This window comes from Cetorhinus maximus, chromosome 10 (assembly GCF_964194155.1).
Source record: "Cetorhinus maximus chromosome 10, sCetMax3.hap1.1, whole genome shotgun sequence".
In the NCBI taxonomy this organism is placed as follows: Eukaryota; Metazoa; Chordata; class Chondrichthyes; order Lamniformes; family Cetorhinidae; genus Cetorhinus; species Cetorhinus maximus.
In genome coordinates, this window is record NC_135888.1 from 27,799,405 (window position 1) to 27,819,106 (window position 19,702).

The 19,702-nt window shown below is 44.0% G+C and overlaps 1 protein-coding gene across 2 annotated transcripts in view; it reads left to right on the forward strand.

Moving 5' to 3' along the window:
• Positions 1-6,492, forward strand: part of LOC144685592 (multiple epidermal growth factor-like domains protein 9) — a 321,618-nt gene extending 315,126 nt beyond the window's left edge. Inside the window, exon 6 of one of the 2 annotated variants that reach the window (XM_078550263.1) lies at positions 1,108-6,492. In XM_078550263.1, the coding sequence (XP_078406389.1) occupies positions 1,108-1,577 (470 nt within the window). In that variant the 3' untranslated portion in view covers positions 1,578-6,492. Of the gene's footprint in view, positions 1-1,104 lie in introns of both variants that reach the window. The other variant, XM_078550262.1, reaches the window with a different exon arrangement.
• Positions 6,493-19,702: the final 13,210 nt, after the last annotated feature.

The window sequence follows — 19,702 nt, forward strand, 5'->3', positions numbered from 1 at the left end:
TTTTATGTTAACAAGCAGCATTTAACTATTAGTATCTGCTATTCAACTAAGGCAGGCTGCTGCTGTGTTTTGTTTCAAGGGGCTTCAGTGAGCATGAGAGCAGAGAGATTTCCTTTTATTTCTCTTAAAAAGATAAGTTTTCTGTTCAAGGCATTCAACTCCAGAAATGATGTGCAAGTGAAGAAATAACTTTGAGGGAATCCTCCTCCAGCTGCCTGTACAGGCTGGGGGCAGCGGGAGGAGTGTGTGGGGAGAGGGCGGGGGGAGAAAGCGGACATGAGAATGTGCAGTTATAACATAATTCCTTATGGTATGGTTATTATTATTATTGGATAGGGGTGGTATGGGGCGGATAAAGAAGGAGTTTATTTACTCATGGTGAAAACTTTCCTCTTATGAATGGTTCTGAGGCTGTCACATGCTATTGCTGGCAGCTTTATGTGGGAAGTCCTGTTGTAAACAGTCTTATGGTTGCTGTATCATTAATAATGGGAGATTTTACCTCAACAACTGCATTGCAACATCGAAAGGCGACAAGATGGCTGCATTGTAGCCCTTAAAACTAGACAATAGCTCGCCCCTGAAGTGTCAAAATAGTTCTACTCAAATTCTAAGATCACTTAGTGACTTAGAGAGCCTTGCAAGAAAGGGGATTTACATTTCTGATTAGGAGTTACTCAGTACTTGGGCTCTCATTGTGGTGAAGTGAGGTATCCTGTCCTTTTAAGAGAATGCCAGTGTACTGATCATGTGACAGCACTGACAAATCACTGTACAGCGTGGGCAACTGGAAATTGTAAGTCTAGTTCTGGAGGTCTCTGAGTGAGCAAATATGATCTGGTGCCCTGCCCTATGTCTCAATAAGCCATCACTATTTATTCTTACACCAGTCTCTCTCCATTATTGATTGCAAACAGCAATTGATGAGAACATAGGAAGGCGTGCAGTTAGAGTTCAGATGGCCAACAAACTCATTTACCCAAGACATAAAACCCAATATACAATAAATATTTGTAGCCTATCTTAGATAGATAGAATTGATACATCCTTCTGCCTTGTTTATTAACCCTTTTCTTTTTCTCTTCCCCTCCCCATCCCACCCAGAAGTAACTACAGCGCTGACAACAGCCTCCACTCCAACACCCACATCTTCAACTACCAGCACAACAATATCACCGTCAACTGCAGTTACAAACAGTACGTTAAGTACAAAGACCCAGACATTCCTGTCAACTTTATTGAGCACATCTCAAAGCACAGTGAGCACAGCCGAACCATTGACACCAGAAATATCATGGACTCAGTTCAACATCGCAGTACTGGTAGTTATTATCGCCGTGGTCGTCCTTCTCATGGGCTTTGTGGCAGGTGTCTATGTTTACCGGGAGTACCGAAACCGGAAGCTAAATGCTCCGTTCTGGACAATAGAGCTCAAAGAGGATAATATAAGCTTCAGTAGTTACCATGACAGCATCCCCAATGCTGATGTTTCGGGGCTGCTGGAGGATGATGTGACTGAAGTGGTTCCGAATGGACAACTGTCTCTTTCAACGCCAATGAACTCGTACAAGATATAAAAAAAACAAAAACAAAAAAAATCACTGAAAAATAGGATTGGAGAAAGAACAACACACAATGGGCTAAGCAGCCAAGCTCTAGTTGTGGTGTAAGGCTGTCTGCTTCCTTGAACTGAATGGGTATTTGTGAGAAGCCCAGAGCCTAAGAAACAGGCTAGAATTACATTTTGTTTACTTCATTCACCAGTGTAAAACACCCCAAATATGTTTCTATTTTTGTACAAATCTAAGATGAAATGAAGTCTAGGTTCATATCCTCTCCCAATATGGAGAAGGTGGATGATTATTTAACAGACTTTCCCGACCCAAAGGAATATGCCAGTATTGTGCATTACAGTGCAACAGAAAGACTTCTGCTCCTGTGAGATTGGGGTATGTAATTTTATACAAAATGACTGAATTATTCATCGAGGACTAGCTGAAAAACTCTTGGACTCTAGTTTGCAAGCTGTGAACAGTTACTAATGGTTGCCAAGGAAAATGACAATAATTGTGTTAGGGCCAACATGTTTCCAGTAGAGATTACATTGGTACAGCTGCTGATGTCACACAAGAACTCTGGTCTCCTGCCACACAAGGCAATGCTGCCTATTGATGTCATGTCCTTGCATCCACATCTGAGCTTGCTGCAAAAAGCTGAATGAAGGATCACTTCCAACACCTGTTCACATCTGGTCATATTCTAATGATATAAAAATGGCTACTTATAAATTCTTTTGGTACAGTCATGAACCAATAAACTGTAGCATTTATGGGCCCTTTACTTACGAAGTACAAGCACATATAGGACCAGAGAATGGTTTAGTGCAATTGTAAATTTCTGCGAAGTACATTAAGAACACAAGCTAATCTCACTAATAGTTTCTTTAATTTGACACATGAAGAGGACCACTCTGCAGCACTCTGTAATTCATCTTTATTGATGTTGCGGAAGGATCATCTAATTCCATATAACTAGATTTGTAACCAATCTTCATTCAAATAGTAAGTCCTGTTTGGGTGCAAGAGTCATAAGCCAGTGAATCTGGATCAATCCACCAGTATAACACCAAAGAGGCTGCAGAAAGAAGTGATATACTCAGACTCTCTTACCTGAAGTTACATCATTTGGAGCTTGTGTTTCTTCAGAATGAGTGGTGAAAAGGAGTAACTAGCCAAGGCACCACCCACTAACTGAGAGGCTTTCATTCTAGGTGCATTTGGTTTTTTTTTTCCTGTATAGGTTCAGAAGTACCCATTTTTGCCTCTACAGCAGACCTGAGTGTTAATGCAGTTATCCCCATTCCAAGTTCATCCTTTTTAACTCTTATGTGGTCTCTGTATCCCATATTTACTGTTCCTTTGGAAATGGGAGACCTGAGATTTGACAACAGGGACTCTGTCACTTGTCCTTAGGAGTCCATCACTATGTTAGTCAGAGGCCCAGTATCAATGAAGGACAAGAGGTGAAGATTGAAGTACTCATTGATCTTTTACTGTGATATAAATGTTTTAAACTAATATTTTCAGTGGTCTTCTTTGATACCAGTCTAGTCTTTCCTTTCTTTAAGTATGAGTTTCCCCCATTGGTAGTTTGGACCTGTCACACCGTTCATTTGGTGCTAACCAATTACTACATCGTAATTCTTTAATGGAGCACATTTACAAATTTGGGCGTTCCATTACAGAAGCCATTTAGTTCCACTGCGCAGAACATAACCTGCCTCTGCCACTATTGTTTCACCAACACCCTCCCACACTTGTCACATAAAGGCAGAATTTCTCCAGTCCTCTCAAACTTCAGGACAAGATACCATCGATAACCTGTACACACATCACTCCTGTCCTCACTAGTTTCTAGCACATTGGCTGACTCAACCAACCTTGTCCAGATCTCTAGATCCCTCCCTGGCTTTGCTCTACTGTATCCTGTTTCTGCAAACATTTCCACAGTCACAGAATAACACAGCACAGTTGCTCATCATTCGGCCCATCATGTTTGTGCTGGCTCTTTGAAAAGAGCTGTACAATTAATCTCACTACTCAATTCTCTTCCCATAACCCAGCAAATGTTTCCTTTTCAAATATTTATCCTATTCCCTGTTGAAAGTTATATTGAACCTGCTTCCATCAGCCTTTCAGATATGATTTTCCACATCATAACTCACTACGTCAAAAAAAATTTCCTCATGTGACTTCTTTAGCCAATTACGCTAAATCGGTGTCCTTTGCTTCCTGACCCTTCTGCCAATGGAAAAAGTTTCTCCTTATCTACTCCATCAAAGCTCTTCATCACATCTCCCCTTAACCGTCTCTGTTGTAAGGAGAACAATTTTCTCTGGTTTCTCCAGGTAACTAAAGTCTGTCATCCTGGTACCATTCAATGAAACCTCCTCTGCGTTCTCTAAGGTCATGACATCTTTCCCAAAAATGTGGTGCCCAGAATTGGCCACCCTTCCAGCTGAGGCCTAACCAGCGCTTTAAAAGAAATTGATTGTTACAAGGCAATGGCTTTAAGAATGTCACAGACAAAATTTGTACATATTTTTTGACTGCTCTTTTGACTGCCCTTCCCTTCATTCCATTGTGGTGACTTCAGCCATCACAGTCCTTAGCAACAATTGCTAAGAAATGGAAATCAAAAGCATGGATGTCTTTCAGATCTCATGTAAATACTTGTGCAGTTACCTGGTACAAATTTTCATGTGCAACATAAAAACACAGGGGTGGGAGATGGTGGTGTAGTGGTAATGTCACTGGATTAGTAATCCAGAGGTCCAGGCTAATGCTCTGGGAACATGGGTTCAGATCCCACCACCGAAGCTGCTGGAATTTAAATTCAATGACCAAATCTGGAATATAAAGCAAGTCTCAGTAATGGTGACCATGACAACTATCATGGATTGCAGTAAAAACCCATCTGGTTCACTAATGTCCTTATGGAAGGAATTCTGCTATTCTTACCTGGTCTGGCCTACCTGTGACTCCAGACCCACAGCAATGTGGTTGACTTTTAACTGCCCTCTGAAATGGCCTAGCAAGCCACTTAGTACAAGGGCAATTAAGGATGGGCAACAAAAGCTGGCCCTGCCAGTGACACCCACATCGCATGAAAGAATAAAAAATATTGTTAACTAACCAGGTTCTGTCACAAAATGACGACAAAAATCCGAAAGTGGAATGGATATGTAAATTGTAAAAAAGTATTCTAAGCAATGGGGTATTAGGCATAAATTATTCATATGGATCCTCAACACACAGGAAACTTGGTAGAATATATTCTCTTCAGTGTTCAAAAACATGAAGCCACACACAACCGTTACTTGAGGGATAGGATACATTCAATATGCCTTAGTTTCAACATTTTGCAGACTGTTAAATTTATAATTGCTTAGTCTTCAGCTCTGAAAATGTACAGCTATGCAGTAACTAGTTCACGTATCTATCCATTTGTGTTGAAACCATTGGATTAGTTTCTTTAAAAAACCCTAAATTATTCCAGTTAGGGGGAAGTACAACCAACTAGAGCAGATAAAGCACTTGCTTTCATTGTACAGTAGTTCACGCAAACTTGTTGTTACATGGCAAGTTTATAAAAAAGATACAGCAAAATGTGTAAATACTTGTATTTAGAACAGAGTGTGAGTTTAAAGATGTTTATTGACTGAGTACATACTTCTTTCCTTGAATGTTAAGTGTTTGTATTTAATGTATAAAAAGTGTAAAACCCTTAAAATGATGCTGGCTTTTCAACACTAACTTGACACAGTGCTAAATTTCACTGAAAGATTAGAGGTATTGTACCTTTCCTGAAGGCTGGTGCTGAAGGAGATGCTGCCTCCAACACTGCAATAGCCAATCAGTAAGAACCAGCGGGAGTAATATAGCTACTTACTTGAAATGTGCAAATCCATTCCTTTCAAGTCCATTACTGCAATGCATTACTTTGTAAATCAAGTGAGAATATTTTCTGCCTGTGCATTAATTAATGATTCGCATCTTGTTATGTGGAATTGAAGAGATACACTGCCATCTGATTAATTGTCTTGGGAGACTGTTTAACACATTAGCATACAGAAGAATGCATAACATGCAATGTTGCACAGACCTCTTCATTCATGGCTGCTGCTTATGTATTCAAAATATATATAGGAAAAATCTGGTGCCTCACAAAAGTTTAATCTGTATTACAAGTGTTGAGTGCAGCACAGTTGCACAATGATATTCCTGATCCAAAACTGATTGTTAAAGCGAAAGCACACCTTTAAACCCAGCAGAACCTCTTTGTGTGTACTTAAATGCCTAATTTCTGACACCCCATTCCTGATCTCATGGTTTTATGGGACTTTGGTTATTAACACATTCTGTCCAAACTCTCATTAACTAACATCAATTTCTCAAACATAAGATGACAGATTAATCCTTGCAAATCTAAATGAAAATGATATCGCCCAGGACAATTATACTGAAGCCGGTGTATGTCAAGTGCAAAGACAATCTTTATAGCCTCAGACACTATGAATACATTTCTACACCATGTTTGTCAAGCTACTGATGCTGATTATGAAAATACTGGATTTATACATCAAACATGTAGATTTGTGTCTGATATTGGCACAATTAATTAAATTTAGCTTGATTACTGCTTACACATATCGGCAACAACCTTCTTACAGAGCAACTTTACATTATGATACATAATCATAGTGGGAGGCAAAATAAAACAAATTGCAGGAATGGATGTGCAATGGATGCTTTTTTCCCCCACTGCCCTGTAACCAAAATAATTACTAAAAAAAAGTCTTGTGGATGGATGCATAATTACAGGATTTTAAAAATCCCAGGACTTCTATACTTTTGTATTCCCTTATTCTTATTTGCGTTTACCAACATACTGAAACATGACCAGCAAATAAAAGAAAGAGGTTTAATCAAAGTCTTTTGGAGGTCCTGTGTATTTTTCCTCATTATTTAGCTGTTGTAATTGCTATTGATGAATAAGGAGCAGGAGGTGAGGTTGGTGGAACACTTTGGGAGATCCTCAACCAGCTCAACCCCAGCTCCACATTCAAGTTCAATGACAGCACAGCACCCGAGCAGCTGAACGTCAGCCTGGGGGAAATTGCCAGATCAGAGGCCCAAAGCCTGAAGAACAGCAAGGCCCCTGGGATCGATGAGATACCTGGCAGAGCTATTGAAACATGGTAAGAATACCATCACAACAGAGCGCACCGATTTGTTCAACATGGTCTGAACTGCAGAGGACGTCCCGGATGACTGGAAGCGAGGGGTAATTGTCAAGCTGCTGAAGAAAGGGAAGCTCAGCGACTGCAACGACTGGAGGGGCATAACGCTGCTGTCAGTACCTGGCGAGGTCTTCAGCCCCAATGGATTGGAAACAGAAGTAGACGACAATCTTCATGAAGAGCAGGCAGGTTTCCAGGATAGCAGATTGTATAATTAGCAGGTCTTTACACTCAGGGAAATCATAGCGCAAAGCCTAGAGTATCAGAAACCACTTGTTATCAACTTTATTGATTTCCAGAAGGCTTTCGATAGCATCTATTGGCAGTCACTCTGGTACATCGCAAAACAGTACGGCTTCCCAGAGCGGTATATTAACATCTTCAAAGCTTTATATTGCAACTCCAGCTGTTGCATCAAGACCAGCACGGGAACCACAGAGTCCTTCAACATCATCATCACAGGAGTACGGCAAGGAAGCATACTCTCCCTGTTCCTTTTCCTCTTGGTCAATGATTTCATTATGAGGAAGGCGATGGTGGGTGCAGACTTTGGCACCCTATGGCAACACCATGGTTGATGGACCTGAATTTTGCAGACGACATCGCCTTGCTGGCTAAAGAATCACACACGTGCTCTTCCAAGACATGGGTGTAGTATGGGGAGTAGTGGCACCAAGATTGGTTTACGCATCAGCTGCGAGAAGACAATGACAACTGGGTGGCAACAGGGCCCTCCCATCAGCATCGGGCAACAGAAAACATGGAGGACACTGACCACTTCCCCTACCTAGGGAACAACATCTCCAGGGAGGGCCATGTAGAGATCGACATTCACACAAGAATTGCCAAAGCAGCATTGGTCTTCCAGCGGCTCCACATGGCTTGGGCATCCCACACTCTCAACATGGCCATGAAGCTGCGACTCTACATGTCCAGAGTAGGATCAACTACAATCTATGCAAGCGAGACATGGAAAAGAACAGGAAGAAAGCAACAAAGGTGTGATGCAAGTTGGGCATCTTTCACCAGTGCTGCGTAAGATCCTGGGCATTACATGGCGAGACAGCATCATCAGAGGACTGGTCAGAGGTCTCTGTGGGACATCGTAATGGAGAGATAAGTGATGCTGGCAGGACATTTCCTTTGCCTCCCAGACTCATGCCAGAGTGGAAGTAGAGTGGACACCACCAGGCCGAAAATGATGACGGGCAGGCCAAAGAAGACCTGGTGAAGTGCATTTATGGAGGACCCCCTAAGAGTGGGGCTGGAGTGAGAGAGGTTGCGATGGAGCAGGGCCAGTGGTGGAGGCTTGCGGCCCATAGTTCCTCTGGCCTCATGCAGGACAAAGTCTAAGTAAGTCTAAGCCTAGTGCCAAAACATGACAAAAAAATGGCACATTGGAGAAGCCGTTTTTTTCAAAAAATATACCAAACTACTGGAAACTGTGGCTTATGAACCCCTTACTACCAAGATGGAAAATAGTTATTTTAATAATATGTTACTGCTTACTGCTAGTCAGACTAGCTCTCGCTATAGAAGTTTAACAAACTCATTATTATGAGCAACTGAGTCTGTAGAAAGGTATAGGATGGAGAAAATTAAAATCAAACTACTTTTGAAAAATAAAATCTCAAACACCAAGTTCCTTCTGTCTTAATGGAACTTAAATTCATGATGTAAGAATTCTTCTTTTACAACTGAGAGCGGAATGCCAGTTTTCACAAACAGGATGACAACCAGCATTCCTCAAATTTAACCCAAACCTCTACAATTACCACAGGAGCATATACCTGAACCTTAAATACAGCATTGTTACGATGAAGGGTTAAATCAGACTTTCTACATATTATTTAATGATCCAACAAGCTTCATTTAGCATGCGATGGCTAACTTTACAGGCAAGTGAAAAGTCCAAGTGGTGGCCTTGCCTCGGGGGGGAAAAAGTCCTTCTTTAAAAAAAGTGTTTCCAGCGGTATCAAATTAGCCCAATTGGTGGCACTGTCCCCATCTGAGTCAGATTGTCATATAATGAGCCAGAGTACACAAAATAGTACAATGAGTACTCATGTTACATGGTCAAAGATGCTTCCTTTTGGATAAAGCTCTTGTACATGCTGACAGAGAACAGTCCCATAGGACAATTTATAGGAGATGTCCCAGCCCAACATTCATTCCCAGTCATCACCAAAATAACAGCAGACTATCTGGTCATTCGTTTGCTATGGGGCTTAATTTGCTCCTGCCTTAGTAATAGTAACCAAACACTAAAAGCAAACCCTCAGGGTATCTAACAGACAATGGATTTGATCTGATGTTATATAAGTGCAATTTTATCCTCGCTTTTTGAATAAGCTGCATTATACCAAAACATTTACAATATTAGTACAACTCCCTGAGTGACCCATCACTTAGCAGTCTGCATTCCAAATTTTCAATTACTTGCTAAACTGGGGACGTCTGACCATTGGTTAGGGAATACGACACCTGATTGCCCTTCTCAACTATTTATCTAATTTTCTCCGAGTCTTTTTGTGTTCCTAGAAAAAATCATGGCATTTGAGTTAACATTTATCCTCAAGCGGCTGTCATTGTGAAACCCAGACGGATAAAGATCATCTTACCTTTAATTATCATGATCCATGACCCAACATTATTGCTCGAGTTTGAGGCCCTTAAAAAACTGATGCAATAAAGTTAATTGTGTAAGAACTTCCTCTTCCCAGCTATTGTAAACAAATAAAAATTCAATGTTTCATCAGAACAGGGCATGATGAAATTGTCTATTTGTGGATCAATAATATTAAAATTTTAGACCATCAAAAGATTCAGTAAAGATGGTAGTAAATAAGCCAAAAATGAACTCTAGGATTCTTAGCAATTAAAGATAGGCAGAAATGAAAATAATCTTCATTTAAATTTTTCACATTATATGCCCACTAAATCCACATTTGTATGCATACAAGTCTGTAATTGACTCAAACTACCCATTAATTTGTTCATGCATAAGATGCACAACCTTAAACACAGTTTCTTCGCGTCTTTCCCATGTCTGATCAACAGTGCCATCTCTTTACTTTCAGGGTCCCACCCTCAGTTTTTCGTCGATGTTTACGCTAGGCTTCACTATTGGTTCTGACCTCAAATAAAGTTTATCATCTTGGAAGATTTGAACCAGTCGTGATCTTTATGTATGTTGGTGTTGATGTCTTCGTATTGCGGTGATAATGTCTGGGCCTGACAGACATGGACTATATTCATGATACACATGGGTTTAAGCAGATTGAGAGCTGGACATAAAATTTACTCTTGGGCTGCATATCTTTCTTGTCACCCCCACCCTCTGTACCTTCTTCAGGGCCTGAATATATCTCACCAAAATTGGACACAGTACTCAGTTGCGGCTACATTAAAGCCTTAAATAACCTGAGCATAGGGCTTTCAATTTTAAACCCAATGGCCCTTGCTACGCAACATAAAACCCAGTTGATTACCCTTTTCCTACCTCATGCTGTTTCTACACCTTTAAAGTGTGATAAGCTATTACCTCCAAATCTCTTTATTGACCCATTACCCTTCATTGCTGTATGATATAAAAAGTACTGTGTTAATCCATTATAAAATGCGTGACCCTATAATTGTTCATGTTAAAGGATATCTACAACATAATTTGTCTAGATTAGCCTGAAATCTGTTGGTTTGTTTGAAATAACTCACCTCATATCTCCATGAATTTAAAATTAGTGCTAATTGTGTCTTTAGTGGAATCATGCAGCATGGAAAGGAGCTATTCCGCCCATCTGGCATATGCCAGTTCTTTGAGCTAACTCCCTTGCTCTTTCCCCATAGCCCTGAAAATCATTCATTTTCCAGTCTCAGGCCTGAATACTCAGTATTTTTATACCATACAGCAGTTAAGGGTAATGGGTCAATAAAGAGAGTTCGAGGTATATACTCAATCCCCTTTTCAAAGTTACTACCAAATCCATTCCAACACTCTTTCAGACAATGTGTAACACATCATAACTTGTTGCATAAATGAAATGTTCATCAACCCCAACTTTTCTGCTAAATTATTTTATGTTTGTGTCCACTGGTTACAAACTGCCCTGTCAGTGGAAACAGTTTCTCCCTATCTACTCAATTAAAACCCCTCATAATTTTGAGCAGCATTAAATTTCCCCTCAAACTTCTCTGCTCTAGGGAGAACAATCTCAGCTTCATAAATCTTACAAAACTGAGCTCTTTCATAAATAAAAACAAAGTGCTGGAAAAACTCAGCAGGTCTGGTAGCATCTGTGGAGAGAGAACCAGAGTTAACGCTTTGAGTCTGTATGACTGTTCTTCAGAGCTTTATTTCAGATTTCCAGCATCCGCAGTACTTTGCTTTTATTCTGAGTTCTTCCACCTCTAGTAAATCGCCTCTGCACCTTCTCAAATGCCTTGACATCCTTCCCTGTGCAGTGTCCTCAAGTGGACTCAATAACAGCCTCAATGTGCCACTTTCAAAGATTTAGCTATGTGAAGGCTTTCTGTTCCTGCACTGCCTTTAAAATTATACCATTTAGTTTATATCACCTCTCCTCATTTTTCCTTCTAAAATGCATCATTTCAAATTTCTGTGCATTAAATTTCATCAGCCTTATATCCGCTCATTTCACCAATCTATCTCAGTCCTCCTGAAGTCTGCTATTATCCTCCTCGCTCTTTAACTATATTTCTAAGTTTGTCAGCTCAAAACTTCAAAATTATGTCCCTGTGCCCAAGCCTAGGTCATTAATACATAAAGAACAGTGATTCTAGTACCAACGCCTGGGAGATACTTTTGCATACTTTAATCATGTTCGAAAAAGAACAGTTTACCAGTAAAACTATGGTTTTCAGCTTTGCTAACAAATCTATGATCTGGCTGTTGTAAAGGTTTGTTTGTTGTCTCTCTCAGAGGCCTGGAGACTTGTATGTTAACACATGACTATGTACGTATCCCAGGTGCTACCATGCATGAGTGCTGGCTCCTTCCAGACTCTGCTCCACCACACCGTGGGCAGTATTGTTCACCAGTCCAAAATTAACCCTTGCTCTGCCGAACACCTTTATGCTACCATGGCATGCTGCTTTCGCTTAAAGGCATATATGTCAGTGGCGTTTTATCAAGCACTATTTGAAAGTTCATAAACACATCGGCTGCAACTTACCAAATAATTAATGAAACAGTAATTATCCCAACATTGTGAACTTTCACTCATGACTGGGCCCATTGCATCCATACCCATTAATGATGATACTGCCTATGAGATCTGAATGAGTTATTGGTCAAAGGTGAATTGTTCTACTAATTGCATATGGTCTAATTATACCCAATAGTTTTCTACATGGTATTTTTTCCAAATGCTTTCTGCAAATCAATTCAGATGTACCATCACCCAATATACTAGTCATTTCCTTATCAGATGAATGAGACATTTTCCAAAGCCATCTCAGGAATCCCAAATACTTGCCAAATGCTACAAATGATCATAGAATACTTCACTACAATCAACTTCCAACTATAACACCCAGTCTCCAATTTCTTCCCATTCTTAAATAATGCAGCCAGCTGAGACTCCATCCAATCAATAGGAACGTTATATAGCTTTTTCCCCAAGCAACGCCAATAAATCCCTCAAGGGATCAATGTCACTTCAATTTTCTCACAGCTAATGTAAATTATTGATGTTTGTATTGGCATCTGGCGTTTTGTCCCAACCAATTTTCCCTCCTCCCCTTTCCTAAACGGGTTAACACTGATACGATATAGTCCATGGGCTGAATCTTACCGGCTGCTAGGAGACGGGTTGCAAGGCAGGGGGCCAATACAGTCAAGGGGGAGCTGAGTCGGATCGGTTCCCTAACGTGGTCCTGCCATTGGCTATTCTACTGTCGGCGGGATCAGAAGCGATCAAGCGGCCCCATCCAAAGGGCCCGGGCAGCCAACTTGCATTATTAAAGGCCCAATTAGGGACTATTTCATGGTGCCATTGGCATCTTGTTTCATTGAGGAAAGTGGGGCCTGCGGGCAGGGAAGGCAGCCATCAAGGCCCAAATAATTTCCTCAGAGGGTTTTCCCCTCCAGCACTCGGTCCTGTGATTTTTTTTAAAGCTTTTTTTCGCCTACCTGCTGTAGGCCCTAGGTTTATTCCTGCCAGATAAAAGCAAAAAACTGCGGATGCTGGAAATCCAAAACAAAAACAAAAATACCTGGAAAAACTCAGCAGGTCTGACAGCATCTGCGGAGAGGAACACAGTTAACGTTTCGAGTCTGTATGACTCTTCAACAGAACTAAGGAAGAAACTAGCTTATATTTCACCTCTTTTCTATTTTTCCTTAGTTCTGTTGAAGAGTCATATGGACTCGAAACGTTAAGTGTGTTCCTCTCCGCAGATGCTGTCAGACCTGCTGAGTTTTTCCAGGTATTTTTGTTTTTGTTTTCTTCCTGCCAACTTCAGCAGTGCCCACCTCTCCCTGGCGGGCTGCTGAGCTGCCAGCCCCCTGGTTGGGCAAAGCCAGCAAAATGTGGCCCAGGGTCCCACTACTGAAGCATGGTTGCCCCACACACCCAACCCCAACCCCACTTTTGGCCTGTGAGGCAGGACTTCTGCAGCCTCCAGGGAATTCTGGCCTACAGGTGCCAGTTATCTCACCCATGTTATTTTTGTTTAGTCTTGACAATGAATGCAAGAATAGGTTAAATGATAGAATTTAGTGCATTTGTGGTCTATATGCCTCAGCCAATCACTGGTTAAAAACTTGCTGAGCCATATGGTAAATATTAGTATCTGCTGTTGCCTCTGATATCTGTGTCCATCTTTCTTGGAACTCAATGTTTGAATCCCACCAATGAGGTTTCTTCCCCTGTCTCAGTACCAAAATGGATCTCAAAGACACAAATGACTTCTGAAATGACTGTGACAAAGGCAAACTTTCCCTCTTCATCCTTCTCAAAGTCTATAGCCTTTGACATGACTAACCATACCATCCTCCTCCAACACCTCTCCACTGTCATCCAGCTGAGTGTAACTACTCTCACCTAGATCCATTCTTATCTATCTAATCAAAGCCAGAAAAATACCTGCAATGGCTTCTCCTCCCACTCCAACATCATTGTCTCTAATATCCCCCAAGGAACTATTCTTGGACCCCTCCTAGTTCCCATCTACCTGCTGTCCCTTAGTGACACAATATCAAGAAAAAAAAGAAATTGTAATATTTTTCATTTGCTAATATCACTGTCATTTTTCTTATGTACTGGAAGACAGGTGGTTGGGGTAATTGAAGTAAGAGCCAGAGTGACTGCACGAGTCTAAAACCAACAGTAAGAAGCGTTTATATGTTAATGGACCAAGAGGAACTTCAATCAGACTTTTGCGTAAAGCAATAACAGGAGTGTTTTTGGATTGAGTTGTTTTAGTTCAAAGGGGGATATATGCAGGTTGTAAAAGGCGTAGGTAAGGAAAAGATAGGGTAAGTTTGTTTTTACAAGTCTAAGAGCTAAGGTAACAAAATGAGTTTAATCAATGTTGGGAAGAAAGCATTTCTGAAGACACTAGTTGAGACAATAAAGAGATCAAAAGGAAGGAATGCATTTAAAGAAATACTGAAGCCTAGGTGGGGGCAGCTGATCAGATCTCCCAGAACACAGCAGGGTAGCTGCTTACATCTCCCAGAACACAGCAGGAGGGCTGGGCAGAACTCCCAGAAGACAGTGTGAACAAGGCCAAGCTGGGAGAACCAGGCGCTGTCAGTCTTAGAGGGCACCCCAAGGGAAAAGGCACTGTGTGGTAAAAATTACTGGGATTCTATAGATTTTAGAATCTATCAGGATAGTTGTTGAACAGAAAAGGGGAAGGTTAGTTCTGAGGGTACTTAAGTTAAAATCTTATGGAACTGTTTTAAAGCGCTGTTTACTGTGTAAAGCCATACTTGTGTTTAAGTGTAATTGTGTTTTTTTCCCTTTATTCTTTTAATAAATGTTTACTTTACTATAAGATCATCACAAGTAGTTGGGGACATCATTTCCTGATTTCAGAATCTCTCCTCATACTATACAAGTTGCAAAAACCATTTTGGCAGCTGTTTCAAGTTTCCCTCTGGGATTTGTGTAGCTTGGCATTTACCATCCACGGTGCCATAGCAACAAGTACACTGACTGCAGCCAGCTCCATCTTGCCACCAGCTGTCTTGACCTCTCCACTGTTTCTAAACTGTCAGACTGCTCATCCAATAACCAACAAAAAAAAGCAATAATCCCCTCCAAATAAATATTGGGAAGGCTGAAACCATGGTCTTTGATCCCTGCTCAAAATTCCATTCTCTGTAGCCACGAATTTCTCTCAGCCAACTGTCTAAGACTGAACCAAGCTATATGCAATGCAAAAGCCAAATACTGCAGATGCTGGGAGTCTACAGTAAAAACAGAGGCTGCAGGAAATACTCAGCAGGTTAGGCAGCATCAGTGAAGAGAGAAACAGCTAAGGCTTCAAGTTGAGGACTTTGAAAAGTTCACCAGCCTGAAACATTGGCTAGGACTTTATCCAAAGGTGAGTTATGCCACCGCCAGGCCCAAAAGCAGGACCCAACTCCACATGAGTGGGCAGTGGGACCCTGGGCAGCATTTTACCAGTGGCAGCTGTCAGGAAGATATAATAATTTTCATAGTGTTATTGGAATTTATTGCAGAGTAATAGTGAGGTGTGTGTGTGGTCTGGGTGCTTTGATGTGAGAAGGGAAGCTAGGTTTGAAATGCTAAATAGGTAAACATGGGTGAAGTTTTAGAATGTGAGGTGTAAAGGGAACATTTGCATTTTTAAATAAACCAGAGTCGCTTGAATTCAAAAGAGGGGGTAAAACGTTACACTTAGCCAGGAGAAGTTAAGAAACAGTGCGCAGAATTTTCCCGTTGGCTTACGGGGGCAGGCCCTGCATGCCGAACCGTAAAATGGTGACATCGGGCGAGCGTCACGGTGTGCCATCGCAATATTTCGGTGGACGGGCGTGCGATGATCTCCGATGTGCACCCACCATTAATTAACGGGCCGTTTAAGGCCCTTGAGGCACCAATTGACGGCGATTTTTCGAGGCCTGTGCAATCTTCAGGTCGTTGCACAGGAGCAATGGGCAGGCGGGTAGGAGACATTTGTATAAACCTCATCCATGGGCGGGATAAGAAGGGTCAGTGGGGTCACAAATGTGCTCAGTCAGGTATTTAATTTGGAAAGTTACTGATACTTGCCGTGTGAGCAGAAATACTTCAAAACGCATACCAGCTGCTTGGACAGGACTCTCATCCTTCAGGTCAGGACTCTGCAGTAAAGAACCTTTTTGGGGCCTGCAGATTTCAGGAAGCCTTCCCTTAGCCTGGGAATGGGAGTTGTGCTCTCCACTAGAGGCACCTTCTCTGAGGAGGAAGGGAGGGCTAGAAGGGGGAGGAGGCCAGCAGTCTACATTCAGCCTCCAGGGGAGCCACCTTTGGGAGGAGAGGCGCAGGCACAAGGGGCGCAGGGCCAACAGGAAGCCCAAGGTGGAAGGGGCCGCAGAAGACGCCACTATCCTGCTGCCAGAGTATACAGGCGGCGAAACAGCTACCTCAGTATGAGGTGCAGTGCCAAAAGAGGCTCCGTCTCTCAGGGGAGACAATCAACTATATCTGTCAGATGATTGGCCCTGAGACCTCCCCTAAGTGGGTGGACACCCCATGCCAGTGGCTCTAAAGGTCACAGCTGCCCACAACTGCCTCTGGCTCTTTCCAGGGTTCGGTGGATGATCTCTGCGGAGTCTCCCAATCAGCCGTCCACTCTTGTGTCAAGCAGGTGTCAGACGCTCTGTTCAGTCATGCATTGACCTTCATCCACTACTGCTGCAACTAGACAGCAAGACAGAGCGAGCCAGAGGCTTTGCGGCCATTGCTGGCTTCCCCCGCGTCCAGGGTGCTATAGACTGCACACATGTGGCCATCAAGGTGCCAGCAGGTGAGCCCGGTGCCTTCGTCAACAGGAAGGGCTTCCACTCCATGAACGTGCAGATAGTGTGTGACCACAGGATGCAGATCCTGCAAGTCTGTGCAAGGTACCAGGCAGCTCCCACGAAGCCTACATCCTCAGACACTCCCAGGTGCCGGGGCTCTTCAGTTCTCCAGCCCGGCTGGATGGATGGCTGCTGGGTGACAAGGGCTGTCCCCTCAGGAGGTGGCTCATGACTCCTCTGTGCCATCCAAGAACAGAAGGTGAACAGTGGTACAATAGGAGCCACGCCTCCACAAGGGCTGTGGTGGAGAGAGAGATAGAGTCTTCTCGAGATGAGCTTTCGATGCCTTGACCGCTCAGGGGGCGCACTCCAGTACCCCCCAGATTGTGTGTCGCTGATAGTGGTTGCATGTTGCACTCTCCACAATCTTGTGCTGGAAAGGGGGGACGCTGTGGATGATGAAGATGTTGACGCAGTGGTTGCGGCTGCACACGATGAGTCCAGCAGTGAGTCCGAGGATGAGCACGCACAGGGAAATGCTGAGGGGGTAGACGCTGACCCGGGCATACTCCAGGGAGGCAGGGACACCCAGGAGGCTTTAATCCAATGAACCTTCAGCTAGAACACCACAGATGGACCTCCAACAAAAGCCTGGGCTGCAGGTTCCGTGCTCAATACCTGAGTGCTAAATCTGCCAGGATAGGAGCATTAACTAAGGGCCTTGTTAATAAAGCTCATGTGACAAAACTCACTCGTTACATCATGGGTTACCATTCGCCTGCAGGGGAAAAGAGGCACCCTCAGCCATGGTCACATATCTAAATTTAATGATATGACAAAATGAACTTAAGGAAACCAAATGACAAAGGTGTTAAACACCACATCAACTAATCATTACCTCACTGCAGGGCAACACAAGAGCACCAGGGAGAAACCCGTGGTGTGCCTAAGGTGCCTTAAATGTACGCTTTTGGATGCTATGTCTAGGTGCTGTCCCCTCACTGGCACTGGCTTTGGAGACAGCCTGCTCACTCTGCTGTCCTGTTGGCCTCGATGACCTTGGCGACCGTCCTCTGGCCCGTGGAGCCTGTGCTGGCCCCGCCTGGGAGGGAGCGGCCAGTTCCACAGCTGGCACCTCCCCAGTCATCGCAGCCTCATCAGATGCTACGGACACATGCAGAGGGGATAGAGGAGCTTCTGCACCTCATCCAGAGCACCCTGAGAGGCGCCTGTAGAGACGGCAGGCAGCTGCTGCGCTGATGTGTGGCTGCTTCAGACCTCCCTGCTCACCGTGGATGGATGGGCACTGAGCTGGGATACTTGGTGCCCAGACCAACTCCCACACTGGCACTGACCAGCTGAGGTCAATGCCGCTCTGAGGGCTTGCTGGTCCGAGCGCATCCCCAGGAAGCCCTGATTGGTCTCCTGGAGGAGCCTCTCCATGAGAGTCGCCACTCTCTCCATGGAGGAAGCATGGTGCTCGGCCATGAGGCTCATTGCATTGGCGATGGTCCATGTAGATTCCTCCACCAAGGACACCAAGCTAAGCATAGCTTCATGTATCTCCCTAGATCCTCGCGCACACCCGGTTGCATTTCCTGCGTTTGCTGCCTCAGAGACGACTCCTAAGGCACATCATCAGCTATCGACTGAGCATGTGCCTGGTCCCCTGCAGTCCTCCAACTGCTGGCGCCATGGGCACTCTCTGTCTCCGCTAGCTCCTCCAGCGACTGTGAAGTGCCCTCACCGTTGTGCCCCGGAACACTAGCCGATGGTCTAATCCCTACTGATGTGCTAATATCTGCACTGGTGCCTGCCTGGCAGAGATGGTGCGATGCTCTTGGGTCAGAGACTTCAGGGCCCTCGGGTGTGAGAGGGGGCCTCTGCTGCTCCTCCTCCCGGCCCTGCTCCACTGATGCTGAAAGGAAGAACAAGGACATTTGATTAGCTAATGTGGAGACAATGTCAATGTGCATCCCTGTCCCCCAGATCATTATGCGCTCATCCTTCCATAAGCAACGGTCAAGCCACATTGCAAACTTCAATCACTGAACATTCAGCACTGCCATGGCTGCTGGGACACTAATGGTGACCTCAGTGCTGGACTAACATACCTGCCCATGGCACCCCAGCCTCACCAACACCGGTGGACCTGGGTGCATGGCGCATCTCCAGATCAAGGGCCTCCTGCTCAAACCTGGTAATGATGGCCAACTGAGCCAGCCCTCCGCCAGTCCTCACCCGCTCGGCGGCATTCTGTGCATTCTTCTCCTGAAAAGGAGAAAAGAGCATTGATTAGTGTTCATTGTACCTGGAATCTCTTCACTGCCGTCCCACCCAAACCAGAGTGGGACATTGCAGGGCTCCAGTGCCTCCTCACCCCACAGCTGCCACACACTCACACAAAGATGCCAGGCCTGTTCCCCCCACCCTCAGCCAAATGCTACCTACATCACATTTGGCACCACACAGTCCAACCGCGCAAAGCAAGGAGGCACAAGCTGGTGGAGTGCAGAGGCCAGCAGATGGATCAATGCCACGCCACCTAGAAGCTCCCCTCCCAGCATGTCAGCACCCTGACTTTGACACGCTTTGCAGTTCCAGCACTGCACCTAGGTGTAAATCCTCCAGGTTGCCCCCAAAACAGTAATGTGGGTGTCACTGTACCACATGCTGCGGGTGCAGAACCCATCTCATCACCACCCTCTCAGGGTGACCTCAGCATGGGCAATATCTGCTGGCCCACCCAGCGAAGGGCACATGCCCTCAATGATTCAACACAGTAACTGCACTCAGAGTTGGGGGGTGGGGGTTGGCGGCCAGGGGAGGAAAGCCTACCTGCTGGGTTAAATGACCAATGCCAACATGGTACTCACCCTTCCAGAGCGCAAAGGGTCATTGAA